The sequence below is a fragment of the Bubalus kerabau genome, chromosome 4 (assembly GCF_029407905.1).
Source record: "Bubalus kerabau isolate K-KA32 ecotype Philippines breed swamp buffalo chromosome 4, PCC_UOA_SB_1v2, whole genome shotgun sequence".
NCBI lineage: Eukaryota > Metazoa > Chordata > Mammalia > Artiodactyla > Bovidae > Bubalus > Bubalus kerabau.
In genome coordinates this window covers 30834684-30854895 of record NC_073627.1, presented here as the reverse complement: position 1 = coordinate 30854895, position 20212 = coordinate 30834684, and the positions used below count along the sequence as shown (strand labels likewise).

Below are 20212 nucleotides of genomic sequence, written 5' to 3'. Positions count from 1 at the left end.
AACAATTAAAACATGCTGCTTTGAAATACCAATATAAACAAACACCACTAGAAGTCACACACCAAAGAAACCTACTGACAGCAGAGAAACCGCTGCCCCCAAAGGCTATTCAAATCTGAGGGGAGGGAAGTGTATTTATCTCTTCAGACTTTAATTATAAGTAATTCTTTATCACAAATCATTCCTAGGAGAAAAAGATGAGGTAACCTAAAATCAGTCTATGAAAAAGATTCACCAAAGAAATCTTTAGTCAAAATACAAGCAACCTGAATTTTCAAATGCACTAAGGATAAATGCACCAAGCAGCTTTTATTCCAGGAATGCTGAGAATGACTCAGTGTACTCTATCTGCACCAAATCAGGCTTGCATAAATGCAGAGGCTCCATCAGTGATTTGGGAGAACTCAAGCACAGGTACCCAGCAATAATAATCTGGGAGAGGCTACAGGGTCTTTGAAGCTAAAGGCATTTGCTGCTCATGCTCCAGGAACGTCCTTGACCTGCCAGGCTGCCTTTCATCACCTGACTAATGACCCTGGTGCTTTCCGAGACCACTAATGGTGGCAGTGGAAGGAGTTTTGGTTCCAGTAACATGACAGATAATCTGAAAACCCTTCTGCTTCAAATATTAGATAAATCATAACACATACCTTTTTACCTGCACAGCTGAGCTCCTGAGAGAAGGAAATCCTGAGGGCCAGCAATTACAAAGGAGCTAAAACCCAAAGGGGAGAGCACAAAACAGGGCCCAGTTCTGGCTGGCTGTGTGGTGGCCTGAGTGTCTCTGAATCCAGAATTGGGTTCTTCATCTCACACAGGACACAGAAGTAGATCTGAACTCCCTGTAAAGCTAGGATGACCCCAGAGGCTACAGGTGGACAGGGACCACATGGAAACCCATCACAGACACCCCCCCACCCTACCATGCTCGATTTGATGTCTAAATCCAAGTCATCCCTTCCAGGCTCGGACCTGAGAGTCTGGAAGAACAAAGCCAGGCCAGAGACTCATTTCTCAAAGCCGCTGAAGAGTCTGTAACCCCGAGTACGTAAGCATGGAGACAGCTCAGGTGGGAATCAAGAGGATGGTAAGAGGAGGCCTCCCCTGAAGATAACTGAGTGACCCCGGCTGGAACTCTTCCTCAGAGGTCAGGGGCTCCACCTACAAGCCCTGCGCCAGCCCCTCTGGCCCTCATCCCTCAGCTTACATCCCCATTCTTCAGCCATCTTCAGATATGCAACGACTTCAGTGGATGTTTGCTGTTTTTCCTCCACTAGAAACTGACCAGGTGTTACTTACAGCAGTATCTAATGTGCATCCCAGTGTTTCCTGACTGGTTGAATGAACGAAAGAGAAAAAAGAAGGTATGAACTATACACGGGAGGTATGATGACACCACACATTAATTTTACCTACGGAAGTCACAGGAGCAGGACGTGAATCTCTGGAAGCTCAACATAGAGGTGTCATTACACACCAGCGAGAAAGGGACTCGCTAATAAAACAGCCCTGAGTTAAAACCCAGTCTGGGGGAGGAAAACATAACAGCATTGTCCTACACCACAGTAAAAACAAATTCCAGGTAACGAAAGACTCAATGGAAAATAACCAAGTACTTATTTACTTGTGGATTATTATTAGCATGTTAACTGGTTTCCTCTGGATTATTGTTGATTCCTGGTTGATGGAGTATCAAAGAATTATTATGAAGCTCCATTAGGAAAAGATAAAAAGAAAAATGGCAAAATTTACCTCTGAGGTCCGTACACACGACCCCATCATGACACACTGGCATTCTCTAATTTTTCAGTCATTTTGCAGGTATCTGGACACCTAACCACTGTCAAAAGCGATGTGTGGAGATCATGGTTTCCAAACAGTGTCACTTTTGGCTATTGATATTTTGACAGATAATTTCTGTGAATTACAGTGTTTAACTTAAATTTAGTTAGATACCCATTAGATGTCCACCTCCCCTCCGACCCCAGCTGTAACAACCAAACTATCACCCGAAGGTGCCAGGTGGAAGCCAAGTCTTGACAAGAGACTATTTTTCTGACCTTAGAAAGTGGAGGCTTTTATTTAACAAGACTCAGAAAGCACAAACCATAAAGGAAAATACCAAAAGATTCCCCAAACTGTCAAATGCCCTAAAGTGAAAAAACAAGACCACAAAGAGAGAATGGAACCAACAAAATAGATGCTCGGAAAAAAAAAAAAAAGATGCTTAAATATATTAAGAATTATTTACAAATCATTGAGGAAGAAAAGAAAAACACCCTTCAAAAAATAAGGGAAAAATTTTAAAATGAAATATAGCACAATAAGAATGCCAACACATTGCCGATGAAAATATAAAGTGGTAAAAGCACACTGCTAAGCATTTGGTAATGTCTAGTGTGGCAGGCCAGCAGTCCCACTCCTCGGTACGCCCCTGGGGAACAGCCTGGCGTGTCCACAGAGACACAGGTCCCAGCATTACTCCCACAGCAAGAGAGGCAGGACCTCCATGTCCACCGATGGGCGAAGTGAGCACATGTCCACAGCGGAGGATCAGGGCCTCCACTAGCCTGCATCTCTCCTCTGAAGGATGGAAAAAAGGCAAACCCCCACCGCCCCGACCCAGGAACAATCACGGGAAGTCACCTCTTCTGAACAGACACGCAGCATGACAAATAGGGCCTCTGTGCGAAAAATAACATACTTTAAGTATCAACGTGGATAAAGCTCAGCAATATGATGAGTGAAGAAATAAACTGCAGAAACAATGGTACAGTAAGACACTGTTCATATAAAGTTTAAAAACATTTTAGTCCCATAGTTTACTGATGTATACAAGTATAATAAACAGGCAGAAGATTCATAAACACCAAAACCAAATCCAGGATTACAGTTACATCAAGCAGAAGTACCAAGGGGTTTAAACTTCCCCAGCCCCCCAGACCAGGTAAAATACTGGGTTGGCCGAAAGGTTTGTTCAGGCTTTTCTGTAAGATGGGATGAAAAACCCGAATGAATAATACCTAAGACTTGCCAAAGCTAAGGGGAAAGCATACAGGTATCTATTAAAGTTTCCACTATTTTTGCATAAAATCTTTAAGAAGAAAAGTACAGTACTGACTTTTCTGGATAAGTCAGTAATACAGAATACACAGTGGAAAAGAGGAGACAATATATTTATATACTATAAAACAAGAAAAGAGGGAGGCCGGGACTATCCTGGTGGTCCAGAGGATAGGAATCCACCTGCTGATGCAGGGGACCCAAGTTCCATCCCTGGTCTGGGAACTAAGATCCCACATGCCTCGGGCCAACTTGGAGCCCATGTACAAGAGAAGCCTGAGTACCACAACTACTGAGTAGCCCCTGCCCACAGCAACGATAGAGCCCACACGCAGCGATGAGACCCAGCACGTCCCAAAAAACCCCAAAAAGGTTCACCAAAGACCAGGCAGAATTCAGAGAGACCAACCCCTAACCTTATTATGCTAAAGAGCTTCCAATGCCTACAAAGTAACCAGGCAGGAGAAGACAGGTTATTTACAAAAGAAGGTGAATAAGTTGGCTTCTGCATTCTCTGCAGAAAAATCCCACCAGATGCAAAATTCCAGATCGCAGAGAACTAGGGAAAAGTAGCAGATTTATTACCCTGTAGTCATCTCATCTTACACAGGAAACTGAAAATAAAAAATTTTTTTCTGAGTCAAATACATCTTGAAGAAATTTTAGGTTGCTCTTAACAGAACTGAGAACCATATTATGTGCCTTCCTTCCAAAATATAAAAGGAGGTTTAGTGAGGAAAACAACCCTTTAAGAGGGACTTGAAAACACAAGAAATAACAAAAATGGAAAGCTTTTAGCGCAAAAATTTAGACCAAATACCACTTTCAATTCTAGATTTAAGTAGGTTTTATTATCACAAGGTAACAATACTCAGGTTAAAAAAAAAAAAAAAGATCCAAACACAGCCTTCTACAAAAGACATACTGAGGGAAGCCCTGGTGGTTAAGAACTGGGCTGCAGATTCAGGGAACACAGGTTCGATCCCTGGTCCAGAAAGATCCCACATGCCACAGGCAACTAAGTCCATGGGTCACAACCACTGAGCACTCGCTCTAAAGCCCACGAGTTGCAACTACTGACCCCTCGCACCTAGAGCCAGCGCTCCACAAGAGAAGCCACCACAATGAGAAGTCCACGTACCGAAAGAGGAGCCTCCCAACTAGAGAAATGCCCTTGCAGCAAGGAAGACCCAGCACAGCCAAAAAAGAACCCCAAAACATACTGAAAACAAAATGGCTCAAAATTAAATTTTAAGAGTAAGATACAGTCAACAATGTGAAACTAAAATTTGTGACAAATACCTCAAGTAGGACAAAAAAGAATCATTTTTCTGATGAAAGGATAATTCATAATGAAGCTATGTGCATATATATATATATATAAAATCTGGGACTCTAAACAGTATAGATATATAAAGAAAAAAATCACAAAAACATAAATATTGTCTACAACTACACAATGTCAGCAAGGGTACAGAAGCCTGAACAACACTATAAACCAACTAAACCCGACACACACTTACAGAGTACGCCTCCTCTCAGATGCACACGCAACACTCCCAGATAGACCATGTTGTTGTTGTTTAGCTGCTCAGTCATGTCCGACTCTTTGCAACCCCATGGACTCTTCTTCTGTCCATGGGATTCTCCAGGCAAGAATACTGGAGTGGATTGCCATTCCGTTCTCCAAGGGATCTTCCCAACCCAGGAATCTACAAACTCTTATCTTCCGTGTCTCCTGCATTAGCAGGATTCTTTACCACTGAGCCACCAGGGAAGCCTGGATAGACCACGTACCAGGCCATAAAACAAATCTTAATAAAATGTAAAAGGACTGAAATCATACAAAGCATGTTTTCTGATCATAATGGAACAAACCTAAAAATCAACAGAAGGAAATTTCGGAAATTCACAAATACATGTAGATTAATCAACACTCTCCAAAATATCCAAGAGATCTCAAAAGAAATCACAAGAAAATATTAGAAAATATTTTGAGATACATGAAAATAAAAACACAACACACCAAAATTCATGGGATGCAGCTAACATAATAGAGGAACATTTTTAGTTGTAAATGGCTACATTAAAAAAGAAAGGTCTTGGGAAGCAGATTCAAGAGTGAGTGTGTGCGTGTGTGTGTATGTGTGTGTGTGTATATATATATATATATATGTATATATATGATTGATTAGGATTGATGTACAGCAGAAACCACATTATAGAGCAATTATCGTGCAATTAATCCTCTACCTAAGAAACTAGAAAAAGAGCAAAATAAACCCATGGCGCGCAGAAGAGATATAAAAGATTAGAGTGGAAACAAATGAGGTAGAAAACAAACAAACAAAATTAGAAAATGAAACCAAAAGTTGGCTCTTTGACAAGGTCAAGAAGACTGACAAAAACTAAAAAGAAACACGTATAGTCAGGAAAGTCTTTCGTAACTCAGAGGGGTAAACGTAACAAGAAGAGCTAAACCACTTAATTGACAGGTTAACAAACTCTCTGATAGCCCCTGATGAGCCCGGCCACAATGCTAGAGCATCTCACCCCCACAACAACTCCACGAGGAAGGCTCTCCCGTCATTTGCATGGACGAGGTCCCACTGCTGTTCTAAGTGGAGAAGCCAGAATTCCAACCTGGCTCAATTCAAAGAATTCATGAAACCAAATATGCCACCAGAAATACTCCAACTTTCCAGAAATGTTTTACTTGAAATATGAAAATCTGGGGAAGGAATATGATCTTGAATACATAACAGAATATTGTTAAGCTATGCTTTATAAATATAATTCCTAAGAAAATTTCTTCCAGGAAAATACAGAAAAAAAAAATTATAAAATTCTTTCATCCATGTGTTCACTTACTCAACAGATATTTATTTAAGCTATGTTATTGATACTGTCCCAGGTACTGAAAGCAACTCAAGAAAACAGAACCACCTTAAATGCGTAAGGAACCAAGGAAGGAAGAAAAAAGGGTGCCAGAAAATAACTAAAGGAGATCTGACCCAGATGGTTTCACAGATCCTACGATTTCCAAGGACTAGGTCACTCCGAGTAATGCCTCACACCTATTCCAGGAAACAGAGAGAACATGCCAACTCATTTTATTACATTAATACAATCCTGTGATGACAAGCTTGGGAAATCAACTACGGATCTCACATGAGAAAATAAATGCAAATGTCTAAATAAAATATCAGCATTAAGTATTATCCAGCAGTACTAGCAAGCTTGATGCAGCACAGCTACTCATGCAGTTTGACACCAAATTAGATTTAAGACAAAGTTGTCCAGCACTGGTGTTACTTACCATCCTGAGACTATGGCCAATGAACGAAATTTAACAAGGAGGGGGGGGGGGTAAGGGACACAGGAGTAGAACTATGGCTTCCCAAATAGTTAATTCTGTATCTGGAAATAGTGTGAATATCAACTGAAACCAAACAGTTTAGTAAGGTGTCCACCGAGAATCAGATGTGACAGAACAGCATCACATCTGTGAAGAAATCGGCCCGCAGCCCTGAGTGGGAAGACGCGCCCAGAGTGACTTCTGCCAGCAGGGATGCCATTCATTCATGTCAGGAGCCACTCTCTCATGTAATTCAAGAAGAGGGATTCTGAACCCTGTCAGGAATGGATCCTGACCAGTTTTAACCAATCATGGTAATCCCCTTTGGTTTGCCAAGTACTGGGTTAGAAATGCCACATGACCCACCCCAGCCAAAAGGGGTAAGGGTAAATCCCCCGGGGTGGGGAAAGATTCCAGCGGAGACAACCTGGCCTCTAAGAGAAACATCCGAGGAGTTTCCCTTTTCCTCTGGACGCTGCTGTTTCTGGGTGAGGTTCCTGGGACCTGACAGTCACTTTTCACCCACAAGGGAAGCGCAAGGAGAAAGCCAGCACACTGAGAATGTCAGCGAGGGGCAGTGGGAAGAGCACCCTTGACTGAACTGCCAGACACATAATCGTGTCCTCACTATTTAACTCAATTTAGTTGAATTTTTTTTTTCTGTTAGCAGTCAAATGCTAACTTATTCAGATGGCAATCTCCCCAAACTAGTATCTTAAAATTCAGTCTCAAAGCACTTTGGGAACCTTACAAAATGATCTAAAATGCATGTGAAAATTAAGAGAAAAACCAAATGGGAGGCCTTCCCCCGTGGTTCAGTGGTTGAGAGTCCGTCTGCCGATGTGGGTGACACGGGTTCGATCCCTGGTCCGGGAGGCTCCCGCATGCTGTAAAGCAACTAAGCTCATTCGCCACAACTATTAAGCCTGTGCTCCAGTGCCCAGGAGCTGCAACTATTGGGCCCACGTGCCTCGAGCCGAGCTCCCCAACAAGAGAAGCCAGTGTACTGCAACGAACAGTAGCTATCACCCACTCGCCGAAACTAGAGAAAAGCCTGCGCAGCAACAAAGAACCAGCAGGGTCGAAAATAGCCTAGTACACTTTAGTACATACTGTCCTAAGTGCTTTATGTGTAATTCTTTTAACAGTCCCAAGAGAAAGTATTATACTCTTAATCCCATTCTGCGGATTAAAAACAGAGATTTGACCAAAGTCACAAAGCAATACATTAACAGAATCAGAAAATGTAAATTAATACAGTCCTTTCTAAAGAAATCGTGCAGTATTCATCAACAACCTTGAGATGTGCTGACTGACCTGCAATGTCACTGCAAAACCACCCTGAGGAGTCAGCTCTGAACACTGCCTTACGTTCCGTAGCAGAAGGCTGGGCCACCCCACCTGACTGGACCCACAGGGTTCTACTCCACTCCCTCACTCACACGAGAGCCCCAGGAGAGACTGAGAGGAAGGGAATCTGGAGTAAAGAAGCAGCCCAGTTAGAAGAGTTTGCCATATTCATAAAAGACAGGTGACAGAGGTGAGAGGGAGGCTGGGGGGTGGGGACATGTGTACACCTGTGGCTGATTCACGCTGATGGGCGGCAGAGACCAGCACAATATTGTAATTATTTTCCAATTAAAAATCAAGAACAAAAACACCTAGCAAATCCAGTCACCTACTGGCTTTGGAGGAAAACAAAGGTTGTACACAGAAGAAACTATAATTTACAGCCCTGTTACTTGGCTCAGCAGTTAACACGCTTATATTGTATTCATAGTGTGCATGTCTCAAATCTGTGATAAATCCTCACTTCCAAGCCACTAGATTCTAAAACTAACTTAAGAAATAATAATTTTATGTTATTTAGAAATAAAATACCGGAAGAAATTGGTTAAGAGTTCAAAATGACTAGGAACAAGCAGGGCAAAGAAAATGATGTTTATTTTGAAATTGCTGTTTTTAAATTAAGTTGTAATATTCTTTGACTTTTTATATTATTCAGGTAATATTAGAAAGTAATTTTTAAAAGAAAAATATCCAGAAAAGCACAAATAAAATATAAATCCCCCATGAAGCCTATCAGCCAGAGATAGATTTTGGTATCATTTCAGCCTGTGTTCTATACTTATATTTAATCTCTGTATTGTAAAAAATTAAGACTGCTCCTAACTATATTGTTTTCACTTAATTTGTTAGGGCATTTCCTCAGTAATTAGAAAACAAGTTTTGATCTGAAGTAATATATTCCTGGGATGAAGTTAGTTATGTCAGTTGAAAGCACACAAATGTGATAATGGATTTGCTTTGTTTAAAACTGAGGGAATGTATTTCCTGAGAGAAAGATAAATCACATTTACAAGGGAAATTAATTTGCTCTGACAAGACTCCTTTCAACTAGAAAAAAGGTGCTTTCCCCATACACTACATTTTTTTTTTTTTAAATCAGGTTACAAAGTACAGTGTGATCCCTCACTTGCTTGCTAAAATGTAAATGGCAGTGGGCAAAACAAACCTAGAAAGACAAACACCGAAAAATAAATAAGAATTCTTGGCATGATTATAAGTGATCTTTATTTTCTTCTTAATGCTGTTTGAAATTTTATTCTGTGAAATGAAAATACCTCCTTTTGTATCAATAAACAAGAAATGTCACAGCCATCCGCGGTTTCTAGCCTGCGAACGTGAACGAGGGCTCCCAAAACCTCAGGTGCTGCCGCCTCCCCAAGGTGACTGTGGGGGGAGGGAGTGATGCAAGGAAACAGGACTGGCCCCAGGCAGCTGAGGTGCATATGAAAGGAATGAATTCAGTAAGCCCACAGGTTTGCATTTTTCCATGCTTAATTTTGCATGCTAAATTTTGTGGGGATGAGAAGACACCTGGAAATACCCACCCAGGGTCTAGAAACTGGGTGGAGCTTGGTTGGAAGATCCTGAGAGAATTCCCACCCAGGAGAAAGGCACAGGTGGGGGCAGGCTCAGTTTTTACCAAGAAATACCCAGGGTCTGGCTGAAAGACACTGAGGTGGCTCAATTGTAGAAAGACATAAGGAACGGAGCTCAAGACTTGCAAGTATCTAGTTAACTGGACAAATTAAATCCCATCCTAAATATCAAAAAGTGAAAGTCACTCAGTCGTGTCCGACTCTTTATGACCCCATAGATTATACAGTCCACAGAATTCTCCAGGCCAGAATACTGGAGTGGATAGCCTGTCCCTTCTCCAGAGGATCTTCCCAACCCAGGGATCAAACCCAGGTCTCTCACATTGCAGGCAGTTTCTTCACCAGCTGAGCCACTGAGGGAGCTCTTTAATACATACGCAGTTAAAAATTAAAAGCTGGCTTCACACACACAAATCACAATCTGGAGACCAACTCCGCAGGCCAACCATGCTTCCCTTATAGACAGGCCAGAGAGTGTGTCAGTCGCTCAGTCACGTGGGAAACTTTGTCACCCATGGACTATGGCGTGCCAGGCTCCTCTGTCCATGAGGATTCTCTAGGCAAGATTACTGGAGTGGGTAGCCTATTCCTTCTCCAGGGGATCTTCCTGACCTAGGAACTGAACCAGGGTCTCCTGCATTGCAGGCTTCCCTGGTAACTCGGTTGGTAAAAAATCAAGCTGCAATGTGGGAGACATGGGGTCCTAAAGAGTTGGACACAACTAAGCAACTTTCACTTTCATTCCTGCATTGCAGATGGATTCTTACCAGCTAAGCTACCCTACAAATGCTAATAAAAGCAATTAAGAATATCAACAAAAAAACAGGGGGGTGGGGGGAGGTCTTATGACCAACCTAGATAGCATATTAAAAAGCAGAGACATTACTTTGCCAACAAAGGTCTGTCTAGTCAAGGCTATGGTTTTTCCAGTGGTCATGTATGGATGTGAGAGTTGGACTGTGAAGAAAGCTGAGCACCGAAGAATTGATGCTTTTGAACTGTGGTGTTGGAGAAGATTCTTGAGAGGCCCTTGGACTGCAAGGAGATCCAACCAGTCCATTCTAAAGGAGATCAGTCCTGGGTGTTCTTTGGAAGGAATGATGCTAAAGCTGAAACTCCAGTACTTTGGCCACCTCATGCGAAGAGTTGACTCATTGGAAAAGACTCTGATGCTGGGAGGGATTGGGGGCAGGAGGAGAAGGGGACGACAGAGGCTGAGATGGCTGGATGGCATCACCGACTCGATGGACGTGAGTCTGGGTGAACTCCGGGAGTTGGTGATGGACAGGGAGGCCTTGCGTGCTGCAATTCATGGGGTCACAAAGAGTTGGACACGACTGAGCGACTGAACTGAACTAGGGGGAGTTCTAGTTATTATTTCGATGAGGTAAAAAAAATTTTTTTTTTTAAAAAAGGAGTTATGTCAAATGAGTAACAAGTTCTTTGGATGGTTATTTAAAATGGGATAAATAAAACAGACATATATGCCTTTTACCTAGAGCCTTTTACATTAAAGTAGGTAAAATAGGGAACAGAAAGAAAAAGCCTTCTAAACTCTCCCTCAAGACAAAAATTTGTTGATTGGATACTGATGAAAACTTAAGTTAAAGGTATAGAAGCTGGCGCAATTTCAGTTCAGTCGCTCGGTCATGTCCAACTCTTTGCGACCCCATGGACTGCAGCACGCCAGGCTTCCCTGTCCATCACCAACTCCCGGAGCTTGCTCAAACTCAAGTCCACCGAGTCAATAAAAATGTATGTAGTAGTAGTGAAAGTCACTCAGTCGTGTCTGATTGTTGTGAAACCACGGACTGTAGCCCGCCAGGTTCCTCTATCCATGGGATTCTCCAGGCAAGAATACTGGAGTGGGTTGCCATTTCCTTCTCCAGGGGATATTCCCGATATAGGAATCGAACCCATGTCTCCTGCACTGCAGGCAGATTCTTAACCAACTGAGCTAGGAAGGAAGCCCCAAAAAATGTATGTAAATTGGTATATTTAAATGGGCTTTATATAGGGTGTTAAAGCTCTTATTTAATTATATTGTGGGATAAACAAGGCATATAGATTGCCACTAAGAAAATATTAACTAAACGCACTGAGAAAACTAATAGTTACCTGAGTGATACAAAAGGAGTAAACGGGGAACTGACATGCAAGGGTTAATTTTTTAAAGTGATTTTCCTTTGCTTTAATTAATAAACTCAGAAAGGTCTTTGCTAAATGCCTTATAACATAGAACTTCGTAAATTACATTTGTTTGATAAATATCCTGCCACTGATTTTAGTATCTTTAGGCGACAAAACCATCTTTTAAAATAACTAACCATGGGCCAAAGAACTAAATAGACATTTCTCCAAAGAAGACATAAAGATGGCTAACAAACACATGAAAAGATGCTCAACATCACTCATTATCAGAGAAATGCAAATCAAAACCACTATGAGGTACCATTTCACACCAGTCAGAATGGCTGCGATCCAAAAGTCTACAAGTAATAAATGCTGGAGAGGGTGTGGAGAAAAGGGAACCCTCTTACACTGTTGGTGGGAATGCAAACTAGTGCAGCCACTATGGAGAACAGTGTGGAGATTCCTTAAAAAACTGGAAATAGACATGCCTTATGACCCAGCAATCCCACTGCTGGGCATACACACTGAGAAAACCAGAAGGGAAAGAGACACGAGTACCCCAATGTTCATCGCAGCACTGTTTATAATAGCCAGGACATGGAAGCAACCTAGATGTCCATCAGCAGATGAATGGATAAGAAAGCTGTGGTACATATACACAATGGAGTATTATTCAGCCATTAAAAAGAATACATTTGAATCAGTTCTAATGAGGTGGATGAAACTGGAGCCTATTATACAGAGTGAAGTAAGCCAGAAAGAAAAACACCAATACAGTATACTAACGCATATATATGGAATTTAGAAAGATGGTAACAATAACCCTGTGTACGAGACAGCAAAAGAGACACTGATGTATAGAACAGTCTTATGGACTCTGTGGGAGAGGGAGAGGGTGGGAAGATTTGGGAGAATGGCATTGAAACATGTAAATATCATGTATGAAATGAGTTGCCAGTCCAGGTTCGATGCACGATACTGGATGCTTGGGGCTGGTGCACTGGGACGACCCAGAGGGATGGAATGGGGAGGGAGGAGGGAGGAGGGTTCAGGATGGGGAACACATGTATACCTGTGGCGGATTCATTTTGATATTTGGCAAATCTAATACAGTTATGTAAAGTTTAAAAATAAAATAAAATTAAAAAAAAAAATAAAAAAAATAAAATAAAATAAAATAACTAACCGACTGCCTTTTGTCTTGCAAATGTATAAACCAGAATATGAATATAGGCCTCAAAGAGCTGAGACTAAGCCCAATTAAGCAGGCATGACTGGGAAATCAAGAAAAAAAAAAGTGGCAGTTTTAAATCTAAACTGCTGAGAATGTTCCCTCAGCAAAATCTTACAGATAGTACGCCTTAATCATGTAAACAAGCAACTTTAAGGTATTCCAACTGTTTGTTAACCAGTAAGTTTATATTGTAATACCTGGTAAAGCCATGAGATCTCTATAGCTTATGTCTGTATACACAGAGAAGATGCCTCTACTTCTAAAAGGTATTATTAGAACAGGATTTATAAGGAGTGCTACTTAATTTTAATAAAAAGTGCCTACATTTAAAGAAAACTGGCCAAGACGATTTTCAGGTTCACATGAAGTGGGAAATACTCATATTAAGTTGATATCTGAGATTAATGTTTAAGTTTAAAGATGTCATTTAAGAATCATCATTAAGAAGAGGTGGCAAGAACACATAGAAGAAACTGAACAGCAAAGGTCTCAATGACCCGGATAACCACGATGGTGTAATCACTCACCTAGAGTCAGACATCCTGGAATGCAAGTGGGCCTTAGGAAGCATCACTACCAACAAAGCTACTGGAGGTGATGGAATTTCAGCTGAGCTATTTCAAATCGTAAAAGATGATGATGCTGTTAAAAGTGCTACACTCAACATGCCAGCAAACTTGGAAAACTCAGCAGTGCCAACAGGACTGGGAACGGTCAGCTTTCATTCAAATCCCAGAAAAGGGCAATGCCAAAGAGTGTTCAAACTACTGCACAACTGCAGTCATTTCACATGCTAGCATTTTTAGTAACACTAAAAATTCTCCAAGCCAGGCTTCAACAGTACACGAACAGAAAACTTCCAGTTGTACAAACTGGATTTAGAAAAAGATGAGGAACCAGAGATAAAACTCCCAACATACGATGAATCATTAAAAAAGCAAGGGAATTTCAGAAAAACATCTACTTCTGCTTCACTGACTACACTAAAGCCTTTGACTGTGTGGATCAAAACAAACTGGAAAATTCTTAAAGAGATGGGAATACCAGACCACCTTACCTGCCTCTGAGAAACATGTATGCAGGTCAAGAAGCAACAGTTAGAACCAGGCATGGAACAACGGACTGGTTTCAAACTGGGAAAGGAGTACGTCAAGGCTGTATATAGTCACCCTGCTTATTTAACCTCTATGCAGAGTACAGAGAACTATGGACAGAGGTTCGTGACATTGTACAGGAGACAGAAATCAAGACCATCCCCATGGAAAAGAAATGCAAAAAAGCAAAATGGCTGTCTGGGTAGGCCTTAAAAATAAGGAAAGAAGAGAAGCGAAAAGCAAAGGAGAAAAGGAAAGATATAAGCATCTGAATGCAGAGTTCTGAAGAATAACAAAAAGAGATAAGAAAGCCTTCCTCAGCGATCAATGCAAAGAAATAGAGGAAAACAACAGAATGGGAAAGACTAGAGATCTCTTCAAGAAAATTAGAGATCAAGGGAACATTTCATGCAAAGATGGGCTCGATAAAGGACAGAAATGGTATGGACCTAACAGAAGCAGAAGATATTAAGAAGAGGTGGCAAGAAAACACAGAAGAACTGTACAAAAAAGATCTTCACAACCAAGATAATTACGATGGTGTGATCACTGACCTAGAGCCAGACATCCTGGAATGTGAAGTCAAGTGGGCCTTAGAAAGCATCACTACGAACAAAGCTAGTGGAGGTGATGGAATTCCAGTTGAGCTATTTCAAATCCTGAAAGATGAGGCTGTGAAAGTGCTGTACTCAATATGCCAGCAAATTTGGAAAACTCAGCAGTGGCCACAGGACTGGAAAAGGTCAGTTTTCATTCCAATCCCAAAGAAAGGCAATGCCAAAGAATGCTCAAACTACCGCACAATTGCACTCACCTCACACGCTAGTAAAGTTAATGCTCAAAATTCTCCAAGCCAGGCTTCAGCAATATGTGAACCGTGAACTTCCAGATGTTCAAGCTGGTTTCAGAAAAGGCAGAGGAACCAGAGATCATATTGCCAACATCCGCTGGATCATGGAAAAAGCAAGAGAGTTCCAGAAAAACATCTATTCCTGCTTTATTGACTATGCCAAAGCCTTTGACTGTGTGGATCACAATAAAGCCTTTGACTGTGTGGGAAATTCTGAAAGAGATGGGAATACCAGACCCCCTGACCTGCCTCTTGAGAAACCTATATGCAGGTCAGGAAGCAACAGTTAGAACTGGACATGGAACAACAGACTGGTTCCCAATAGGAAAAGGAGTACGTCAAGGCTGTATATTGTCACCCTGCTTATTTAACTTATATGCAGAGTACATCATGAGAAACGCTGGGCTGGAAGAAGCAGAAGCTGGGAATCAAGATTGCCGGGAGAAATATCAGTAACCTCAGACATGCAGATGACACCACCCTTATGGCAGAAAGTGAAGAGGAACTAAAAAGCCTCTTGATGAAAGTGAAAGAGGAGAGTGAAAAAGTTGGCTTAAAGCTCAGCATTCAGAAAACGAAGATCATGGCATCTGGTCCCATCACTTCATGGGAAATTGGTGGGGAAACAGTGGAAACTGTCAGACTTTATTTTTGGGGGCTCCAAAATCACTGCAGATGGTGACTGCAGCCATGAAATTAAAAGACACTTACTCCTTGGAAGGAAAGTTATGACCAACCTAGACAGTATATTAAAAAGCAGAGACATTACTTTGCCTACAAAGGTTCATCTAGTCAAGGCTGTGGTTTTTCCTGTGGTCACGTATGGATGTGAGAGTTGGACTGTGAAGAAAGCTGAGCACCGAAGAATTGATGCTTTTGAACTGTGGTGTTGGAGAAGATTCTTGAGAGGCCCTTGGACTGCAAGGAGATCCAACCAGTCCATTCTAAAGGAGATCAGTCCTGGGTGTTCTTTGGAAGGACTGATGCTAAAGCTGAAACTCCAGTACTTTGGCCACCTCATGCAAAGAGTTGACTCACTGGAAAAGACTCTGATGCTGGGAGGGATTGGGGACAGGAGGAGAAGGGGACGACAGAGGCTGAGATGGCTGGATGGCATCACCGACTCGATGGACGTGAGTTTGGGTGAACTCCAGGAGTTGGTGATGGACAGGGAGGCCTGGTGTGCTGCAATTCATGGGGTCGCAAAGAGTCGGACACGACTGAGTGACTGAACTGAACTGATGCAGAGTACATCATGTGAAACGCCAGCTGATAAAGCACAAGCTGGAATCAACACTGCACGGAAAAATATCAATAACCTCAGATATGTAGATGACACCCTAATGGCAGAAAGGGAAGAGAACTAAAGAACCTCTTGATGAAGGTGAAAGAGGAGAGTGAAAAAGTTGGCTCAAAACTCAACATTCAAAAAACGATGATCATGGCATCTGGTCCCATCATTTCATGGCAAACAGATGGGGGGAAAAAAGGGTAACACTGACAAGACTTTATCTTCTTGGGCTCCAAAATCACTGCAACGGTGACTGCAGCCATGAAATGAAAAGACATTTGCTCCTTGGAAGAAAAGCTATGATGAACCTAGACAGTGTATTAAAAAGCAAAGACGTCAACTATGCTGACAAAGATCCACACAGTCAAAGCTATGTTTTGCCAGTAGTCATGTATGGATGTTGAGAATTGGAACATAAAGAAGGCCGAGTGTCGAAGAATTGATGCTTTTCAACTGCGGTGCTGGTCAAGACTTTTGAAAGTCCCATGGACAGCAAGAAGATGAAACCATCAATCCTAGAGGAAATCAACCCTGAATATTCATTGGAAGGACTGATGCTGAAGCTCCAATAGTTTGGCCACCTGATGCAAAGAGCTGACTCACTGGAGGAAAAGGGGGCAACAGTGGATGAGATGGTTGGATGGCATCATTGACTCAATGGACATGAGTTTGAGCAAACTCCGGGTGACAGTGAAGGACAGGGAAGACTGGAGTGCTGCAGTCCATGGGGTCGCAGAGTTGGACACAACTGAGAGACTGGAGAACAAAAGAGTCATCTAAATTAAGTATAACATTTTATCGTATTTAGGTTTAATAAATAAGACCTTACTATCTCTTGCAAGAAAATAACTGCACATGATGAAACTTCAAGGTAAATGAGATAAAAACTTTGGGACAAAAGCTTTAAAGTATTATTTTAGAAATGTGTACTTAACATGATCTTTCCAGATGTTTAGTAACTTAAGATTCTAAAGCTGTGCCAATTTAAGCTACGTGATGCAAGTTTACCTAAAAGATACTAAGGTACTAAGTCATCAATTACTAGAAAAAAAAATTTAAAGTATTTGAAAATATTAATGAAAACGTTTGGTATCGCCTAAGATGTTCTGTATAAGAAAACAGGGTTTCAGATGGTAAAGAATCTGCCTACAATGCAAGAGAGCTGGGTTCCATCACTGGGTTGGGACGACCACCTAGAGAAGGAAATGGCAACTCACTCCAGTATTCCTGCCTGGAGTATTCCACGGACAGAGGAGCCTGGTGGGCTACAGTCCATGGAGTTGAAAAGAGTCAGACACGACTGAGGAACCAACACACACATTAAGAAAATAAATGTTTTAAAAAATTATCACTGATGTTTAAGCTCACCAATTTATAAAATGCCAATCTAAAGACAAAACCTAACTGTTTACATCTTAGTTTCACTAAAATTAATGTTTTAAGAGTTGAGGATTCTAATTTAAACATGTAATTAAAGCTATGAGAAACAATACAGTAACTTTTCAAAATACGGTAAGAGATACAATGTATGTTTTCAGTAAAGAAGATATAAGAAATGAAATTAAATCTTGGTTAAAAATAAATGAGCTGGTTAATTTTATTTAGATGAAAAATGAAAGGCTGGATACAAAAAATGATGAGAGATTATGAGGAGGAACCTTGAGGAAAGTTTTATGCATAGTCACGATTAACGAAATTTAGAGTGAAGTTAACTAAGTAAATGGACTGTTTGATGAGCTAATGCAAGACTGGAAATTTTGTCTCCTATAAGTTCTCCTTTTGATAACAGACTGTTTTATCAAACCGGCAGAGAAAGAGGATCAAAGACCAAGCGGAGGCAGAAAGACTTCCGAGAGAAGATCAGGGACAAGGCTGGAGAAGGCAATGCTCTTAGAGCCTCTGACAGAGAGAGGAGCTGGGGCTGCAGGCGGAGGCGGGCCTGAGACGGCAGGTGGGCGGGAACGCCTTCCCTAGGGAATGAGGGAGCAGGGACCCCTGGGAGGAAACGACCACAGGCGCCCAGGCAAAAAGCACAGGGGCCTGGACCACAACGGGGCAGGAGGGCCAGACGGCTGTGACGTGGACGTATTGCCACGGCAGTTTCAGTACAGCTTGCTGGTGAGCTACAAGCAGGAAGTAAGGAAGAATCACAGATGGCGCCAAAGCACCAGGTAAATGGTGGTGCCAGTTACAAAACAGGCTGCCTGGTGAGAAGCAACTGTGAGGGTGGGAATCAAGAGCTCCACTGCCGGGGGTGGGGTGGGGGTGTACAATATACACGAGGGCGCAAGAAGGACAAACTCTTTTGGTGTCAAATAAGCTACAATGATATAGGGCACAACACAGGGACTATAGCAAATATTTTACAATAACTATAAATGGAAGACAACCTTTAAAAATGGAATCACTGTACTGTCCACCTGTAACATATAACACACGTCAACTACACTTCAGTAAGAAACACTAGATCAACGCAGGAAAACAGAGAGACTCATGTGGAATATATGAAGTGTGAGATGATCATCAGGCATTGCGGTCAAGATGTCAGGTAGACAAGCTCCCTCACAGGCTGCGCTGAAGATGTAGGGCCAGTACTGGAAGCACAGGCCTCACGGTTGCCTCCCAGGCTGCAGGGGCAGAGAGCGGAGTGGCCCAGACAGCGCCGAGGCCCACAAGAGAGGTGACCCAGCCAGCGCGAGCAACCAGGGAGGTGGCCTTGAAGTCCAGTAAAGTGTTTCCAGCAGGAGATGGTGATCACTGGGCTGAGCTGCCAGGGAGGAGCTGCTGACCTCGATGCAGGGAGCTTCAGCAGAGCTGATGGAGGAAAACTGAGTTATGTTCCAGGGAAAACTGTAAGACCACAGAGAACAGACACCTCCCTGAAGCCACATGTACTGCCTTCAGAGATACAAGAGCCGTGCTCCACCTCCATCATCGTGCAAGCGTCCAGCAAAGAGGAAGTGTGAAATCAAGAGTCACCGAACGAATGTCAATCTGAAAATTCCCAATATTTCAACCCACAGTAAGAAATCTGAATGCAAGGACTTCCCTGGTGGCCCAGTGGTTAAGAATCCACCTGCCAATGCAGGCGACATGGGTTTTATCCCTGGTCAGGGAACTAGATCCCACATGCCTCAGAGCAACTAAACCCGTGCACTGTAACTACTGAGCCTGCGCTCTAGAGCCCATGCTCCGCAACAAGAGAACCCCCGCAACAAGAAGCCCCGAGACAAAGAGTAGCACCCACCTGCCACAACGAGAGCAAAATAAAATAATTAAAAGGAATAAAACCCCAAATGCACATGAAAAGATGCTCAACATCCCTAATTATTAAGAGAAATGCAAATAAAAACTATAATGAAATAACACCTGACAGCAGTCAGAATAGCCATCAGAAAGTATATAACCTCTGGAAGAGGTGTGGAGAACAGGGAACCTCCTACACTACCGGCGGGAGGAAAGCTGGCGCAGCCCATGGACCACAGTACGGAGGCTCCTCAGGAAACGAGAGACAGTTACCAAGCCCACTCCTAGGCATAAACCCAGACAAAACCGTAATTCAAAACGACACACGCGCTCTATGTTCACAGCAGCACTATTCACAACAGCCAAGACAGGGAAGCAACCTGCCTGTCCCTCAACAGATGACTGGATAAAACACACGCGGCACCTACACACAATGCACTACTGCTCAACCACAAAAAAGAACACAACGCCATCTGCAGCAGCACGGACGCAACTAGAGAGCCCCACACTAAGTGAAGTAAATCAGACGGAGGAAGACAAATATCATGACGTCACTTATATGCAGAATTTAAAATAATGGCACAGGGCTTCCCTGGTGGTCCAGTGGCTAAGAATCCACTAACCAGTGCAGGAGACACAGGCTCAATTCCTGGTCCAGGAAGATTCTGCATGCCTCAGAGCAACTAAGCCTGTGCACAACCACTGAGTCCAAACTCCACAACAAGAAGCCACCGCAGAGAGAAGCCCCCGAATCCCAACTAGCAAGCAGTCCCCACTCGCCCCAACCAGCAAAGGCCGCCCGCAGCAGTGAAGACCCAGGGCAGCCAAAAATACATAAGATAAAATTACAGAAAAATAAAGTACAGCACAGATGAACTTATCTACAGAACAGAAGCAGACTCAAAGACAGAGAACAGACTTGTGGTTACCAAGGGGAGGGAGGAGGACTGGGCATGTGGGGTTTTAGATGCAAACTATTACATTTAGAATGGAGAAAC

At 42.4% G+C, this 20212-nt stretch overlaps 1 protein-coding gene across 6 annotated transcripts in view; it reads right to left on the bottom strand.

Annotated features, from left to right (window-relative positions):
- TTC19 (tetratricopeptide repeat domain 19) overlaps positions 1–20212 on the bottom strand; it is a 32161-nt gene that overhangs the window by 5272 nt on the left and 6677 nt on the right. Inside the window, exon 8 of one of the 6 annotated variants that reach the window (XM_055576429.1) lies at positions 17541–18782. The exons of the other annotated variants lie outside the window; for them this stretch is intronic. Within the exon in view, the coding sequence (XP_055432404.1) occupies positions 18505–18782 (278 nt within the window). The 3' untranslated portion in view covers positions 17541–18504. Of the gene's footprint in view, positions 1–17540; positions 18783–20212 lie in introns of those variants that run through there. 6 annotated transcript variants of the gene reach the window in all.